The 6,413-nt window shown below is 42.2% G+C and overlaps 1 protein-coding gene across 1 annotated transcript in view; it reads left to right on the forward strand.

Moving 5' to 3' along the window:
• GSTCD (glutathione S-transferase C-terminal domain containing) overlaps positions 1-373 on the forward strand; it is a 146,023-nt gene extending 145,650 nt beyond the window's left edge. The window contains exon 13 of the mRNA XM_036240385.1: positions 345-373. Coding sequence (XP_036096278.1) covers positions 345-358 — 14 coding nt within the window. The 3' untranslated portion in view covers positions 359-373. The remainder of the gene's footprint in view (positions 1-344) is intronic.
• The last annotated feature ends 6,040 nt before the right edge of the window (positions 374-6,413 follow it).

Consider the following 6,413-nt stretch of genomic DNA (forward strand, 5'->3'; position numbering starts at 1 on the left):
TGTGCCCTGACTGGGAATCGAACCAGCGACCTCTTGATACATTGGTCGATGCTCAACCACTGAGCCATACCAGCCAGGCTAAATAGTTCTCATGAAGACAGTAATGGCAAATGATTGTTCCTTTTCATGGAGGAAAGGGCAAAATGCTTAAGTGAGAGTAAGAAAAGAATGTACTCAACAAATGTTAGTTTGATATCTACCATTGCACACTTGTCCCAGTGTAGAGCATGGCTCAGATGAGGTGCTTAATAAATAATCTGTTGAATAATTGACCCTGAATGACAGTTAAAGAAATGATTGTAGAAGGTGCAATCCATAGGAAGTTTCCATTTTTCTGTCACCAGAGCTGCTTCAGTGAGGAAAGAAAAGCTTGCTCTTCACATGTCTGACAACTGGGCCCAGCCACAGGCCATTTCCCACCATCTGCCTGCATTTCCGTCAGGAGGGGAGCGTGTGCAGAGCCCCGGAGTCCCGCAGACTCTGTTTCCTGTATGTTGCTTTCTTCTTTGCATAAACTAGCTCAATTATCTGAGAATAGTGATAGAGAGCTCAGTGTCATTTTGAAATGCAACACACATTTCATTGAGAGCAACAATCATATCCCTGAAGATGTTCTCAGTAATTAGGAAAAAAAACATGGTTTATACAAATAACCAAGTAGGAGGAGACTATATACCTATAGTAGTAATAAAGGTGAATTTGATTCATGATCACATTGATGTCACTGCAAATTTTAAATAGTCTTCTCAGTTATGTCTTTTATTCAAACCCATCATTTGTATTAGATCCTTCATACATCATTCCACAATTTCCTTTGCATTCAATGAGACTAAAAATACATAAGTACATTCCTGGGTAAATGGCAACTGTTCTTCCCTTGTTGTATTTTGAGTTTAGAATGACCACAACCCAGAGTGATGACAAGGGTACTCTGAGTAGGCTTTTAACTGACTACATGTTTGGCATGTTTGCTGCTGAATTAAGAGCAGACAGTTACTTTGGGACAGCATCTGTGTGTGTTTGGGAAAGTGAAAGACGGTTGTGCAGAGAGAGATAACAATGCATATAAATTAATATAGCTCGTTTTCCACCTTGGTTTCACCATAAGAGAGCATCTTCACAGTTTTTCTAGGATTTGTCCACATAAGAAACGTTTAAACCTATGAGTTTTTATGAGTTTATTTGAGCCAAACTAAGGACAATTGCTGGGAAGCAAAATCACAACGGATTGAGAAAATGCTCCAGAAAGTGGCAGTTTTGCACCTTGTTTTATATGTCACAGTCAAAAAGGAAGACAGAAGGGGCTTACATGAAATCCACTGGTGACAGACTAGGGAGGCGGGAGAAAGCAAACTGGGGAAATCTCTGGGATTGGATAGAGAGTAAAACAAAGGCACATGCATCTTTACATTGGTGGGTATAGGATAGCTAACAGTCACCAACACGATAACTGTAACAATGAGGGGTTTTGTGGTCTCTGCTCTCCTGCAGTGAGGGGTCTGGAAAAAAAGGGAAATTGCCTTGACATTCCAAAGGTATGTTATCCTAGATGCAAAAAGACAACAGACGGGCTCAGTTAAGATAAAGGTGGACTTTTGTCATATAAGATTCTAGCTGAGGACATGATTACCCACCATGACCTGCCTTTAGCTAGAAAGTTTTTATTTCAGACCATTCTGTGTAGTTGCTATAGCTCTCTGATTGGTAAGGCTGCCATTCAGGCCTCCCCCGAGCTTGTCAGGGTTAGTGAGCCACACCGGCCGGGTTTTTCATGCTACATTTAAAATGCATCTCACCAGGCCAATGTGGCTTAGTGGTTGAGCATCGACCCATGCACCAAGAGGTTGCCAGCCAGTTGGTTACCGGGTAAGGGCACATGTCCAGGTTGTGGGCCCTATCCCCAGTGGGGAGCATGCAGAAGGCAGCCAATCGATGTTCTCTCTCATCAATGTTTCTATCTCTCTCTCCCTGTCCCTTCCTCTCTCTCTAAAAATCAATAAAGGCAAAAAAAATTTATTTTAATAATAAATAAAATGCATCTCAGGTGCTTATGTCAGCGAAAGGGAACAACAGCTATGAATGGACTTTTCTTGTTTTCAGTTAGAATGAACTGCAAAAGTATTACTTTTAACCAGTGTTTTCTTTATGATTGTTTATATAGTATTGTTAGAATTATCATCAGACTGAAGACTTCTAATATAACCTTTTGAGTCTTATTTCCTAAGTCTTTCTATATTTCTAAGACTCCCTTCCAAACCTAGCCCAATTCCCACCCCCTCCTGGGCCGTAATCATGGATGCATGAGAGAAGTGAGTGATCTGAACAGAATAATTAATGCCAATTACTCTTAATTACTTAAAGCACTCTAAGTTTTTATGTCTGGCAGAGAGAAGACTACCTCGTTCACCCTGAAAACAGCCTTGGCTATTCCTGTTCTTTTACTCTTCCATCTAAAAGTTAAGATCTCCTTGTCATGTTCCATGAAAAATCCTTTATTGGAGCTGCATTGAATTGAGAGGTCACTTAGGGAAGAAGTAACATTTCAACAATGTTTCCAGTCCTTTTGTTATTGGAAAATTGCGTGGATGACCTTTCTCCATTGCTAGTGGAGGTGGGATTTTGGGGAGCCACTGGACCAAGGCTTTCTGGAGGCCCCCACAGAAGGATGAGATGTGGTAAAAAGCTTCATTTGTGTGAAGTTGTATCTCTCGGTTTGCAAAGTTCCATTTCACTTAAACTAGTCCTGGAAAGTATGCAGTTGGGGGTTTAGAGGAACTGGAAGCAAAGCCAGTGTCCAAAGTTTCCATTCCATGGTGGAGCTGGGTCCTGGTAGCATCAGACTAGTTGCAGTTCATTGATCTGTTGTGTGGGGTCCCCACAGCTGTGAGCCGTGTGGGTGAGTGCAGAGCATGAGAGCCCGCAAGCCAGGAGCCCGGCGTGAGCAGCAAGAGAGCAAAAAAAAAGGGGAGAACTGCCTTTGTTTAGGAGTTTAAGTACCTCATATTTCCCATGCTTGCGGTGGCCAATGACTTGCTTCCAGGTGTGACTGACAGGTAAGCATCTTCCCATGCCACCCAGACCATCCTGGGCACACATCTAAACTGCCTCTGTCCAGGCCCTTCCCCCACGGATCTGGGAATAGACCTGGAGAGAATCAAGCTGCAGCTTCCTGGCACAAATGGCGTGCCTGTACGAACTGGCCTTCCCTTACTCCTTTCCTGGTGCTCAATAACCAGGTTATTACAATGGTATCACTTTTATTCCTGAACATGGTGTATGTGAACTACGTAGTTCCCTGCAATTCCAACTTTATCATGTATAGATTGCTGATTTTAGCAAAAGCTTTTTCTACATCCAGAGGTGATCACTTAGTTTTTCTCTTTTTATATTTTAATGAGGCTAATTACATTAATATATTTTCTAATGTTAAAATGTCCTTATACTGTATTCCTGGGAAAAACTTAAATTGCTCAAGGTAAGTTTTTTTTTTCTAGATACTCATGTTTTATTTTTATTTTATCATCTTTGTTCATAAGTGTTATTGTCCTGTGATTGTCACTTTCTGAACTTACCCTCATCTGATTTAGGGATCAAGATCCAGACTATTCCAGCACCATTCACTGACGATGTTGCCAGTGGGAATGGGGTTCTTCCATGGAGTAACAAGAAAAGGATTTCTGGGACCCACACATGCGAGGACGAGGTGTAGTGGTAGGATGTATTGGGGTAGAAATACATGACTGCATCCAGGTGCTCCGCGTTTCATTCACAACCAGATGGCTCAGTTCTGTCCCCCCGTGGAAGACATCTGGTCTTGTCTTCCCCAAGCCCAGAAGTAGGGCCAGGGTCCGGACATCCTGTGCCATGGGCCAGCATTGGCAGGGCGTTGTTCAGTTCCGTCCGTGCCAGAGCTTAGGCAAGCTCAGTCTCTGTTCCCCTCCGGCTGGCTTAGTCTCTGTTCCAGTGCTGGATTGTCCTAACAATGTTATAACCCAGTAATTCTCCATCTGCTAGAAGAAGGAACTTCTCCTGGGTTCCTTGAACCCGAGTTGTTTTTGCAAAAATTCTTGAAGAGGAAGGTATGCATCAGCCATGACCACAAGGGTATTGACCATGAGCTTAACTAATCAGGAGATGCCAGACGGGGCGATGAGGCATTCAAGGCTAGGGTTTAGTAAATGTTAAGAAATACAAAACAAACAACTTGTGCAGTTACTAACTGCTGATATCTGCTTCTGTACACGTGACTTGCTTGCTCTGCTAAACTCTTGAGTAACCCCTGTCCTATATAAGCAACCCTTCCCCTGAGCTCGGGGCTGCAGGTCTCCTCTGTGTAGGTTGGCTGCAGTCCCTGCGCAGGTAATAAAGCTCCTAATATTCAAAATTACTTGATGTCTGAGTGAGGATGACTCTCCTGGGTTACAACAAGACCCACACTTGGACCCCCATGGCTGTGACACAGAGAGAATGGACGAAGAAAGGGTGAGCGTGTGCTACCAAACGTGTTAAGCTTTGATTATATCACCTTGGACGTTTGGACTAACCAATCTCTCTCCCAGTCCTTGGAGAGCTTGTGCTGGGCCCGCCCTAACCAATCCATTTCCTAGATCGTCTGGGGTTCTTTGTCCCTTATCCAGTTTGATCCTTTTCCCAGATTAGGCCCTTCCCCTTTATGGTTGCCATTTTAGCTCCCACTGGGCATGCCTGGGCAGAGGCATTTCTTCTGATGGTAGTCTCTCCCTCGGAAATCCAGAAATCCGGTAATCCGGCTAATGACCGGCCACTGATTCTTCCTGCCCTCTTCAGGGATTAGGTCCTGTCCATGGAGGCTGCAGCTGCCCCCCTGAGGAGCCTGTGAACGGACCAATGTCCAATTCTATTGCTCTCTTCCTTTATAACTAACTAGCTACTTATGCTGACAACATGAAAACTGTTTTTTTCCATTCTCTCAAACTGTTTTTATAAGACAGAAACTGTCTTTCTCAAATGCTTGGTTCACTGGCCTGTTAAACCATGTAGTATATTTGGGGACAGGGCAATAGTTCAATTTTAGGCTGCTTATTAAACATCTTTGATAATTATCGGTATATTCAGATTCTCTATTTCTTCTTGAATTGCTTTTCTAAGGTGTATTTTTCTAAGGCATTGTCTGGGTTGACTTTTTTATTTCTTTATCTGAGCTGGTGATAAAAACTTTTTTTTTTTTTTAATCTAGGCTCCTAACTGACTTTGAAAAACACCTTGTATTATTTTTTGACCCTCTGGCAATTTTTATTCTCACCTAAAAATTATACTGTCTGGACCATGTTTTCTGAATTTATAGCCTCATATAACTGAATCGTCTCACCTTCCTAGACCCAGATAAATTAGGACTCATTTTCTTGATCTGCCTGGGACTTTTATCCTAATAAATCAGGTTAGTCTGACAGTGTTTATTCTTCATGAAAACTTGCTGGCAGCTATCAGCAAGGTGCTTGAAAGTTGTTGTTGTTTTTTTTCTAATCATTTTTAAATGTACACACATTTACTACATAGAATTTATACTTATATTGCTGTAGTTTTTGGAAGTTTTTACTGTGAATACCATCAAGTGTGCTTTCTAAGAACAAACTTTAGAAGCACAGTAATAGAAAATAAACAATAGATGGAACCTTGAACAGGTTCTTTAAGGAGGCATGTTGTTCTAAAGAAGACATGGTGGGCCCGGCCAGTATGGCTCGGTGGCTGAGCATCCACCTGTGCATCAAAAGGTTGCTGGTTCAAATCCCAGTCAGGGCACTGCCCAGGTTGTGGGCCTGATCCCTGGTGGGGGGCATGCAGGAGGCGGCCAATCGATGTTGTCTCTCATTGCTGTTTCTATCTCTCTCCCTTCTCCTCTCTCTAAAAATCAATAAAAATAAAAAATAAAAAAAAACTTAAAAGAAAAAAAAAGAAGACATGATGGAATGTAAGTACAGAGAAATGCATACTGCATCCTGAGTGTTTCCCTCTCTTCCCAGGCATAAATTAAAATGCACTATAAATTTATGTCACTGGTAAGAAGCACTAATGGATGGCTCTGACGAGGTCCTAAAACAGCTGACAAAAGACATCAAATGCAAATTAAAAGATTATTATCACATGTGATGGGCGGGGAAGGATTATCTCCATGGTTTCTCATCCCAGGCATTCCATAGGAAAGGAGATCTAAGAGCTGCTACCCCTTTACAGTAGATTTGTAGGGCCGTCATAATGTGTGTGTCTGTGTGTGTGTGTGTACGCGCAAGTTTCCAAGTTCATAACTACTGCAATCCACTTAATCCTTTTGAAAGAATTAATTCATGGATTGCCAAACTATAGCCCAAGGGCCAAAGCCAGCCTGCAGCCTATTTTTGCAAATAAAGTTTTATTGGAACATAGCCATGCTCATTTTT

Source organism: Molossus molossus, unplaced genomic scaffold, assembly GCF_014108415.1.
Source record: "Molossus molossus isolate mMolMol1 unplaced genomic scaffold, mMolMol1.p scaffold_m16_p_1, whole genome shotgun sequence".
NCBI lineage: Eukaryota > Metazoa > Chordata > Mammalia > Chiroptera > Molossidae > Molossus > Molossus molossus.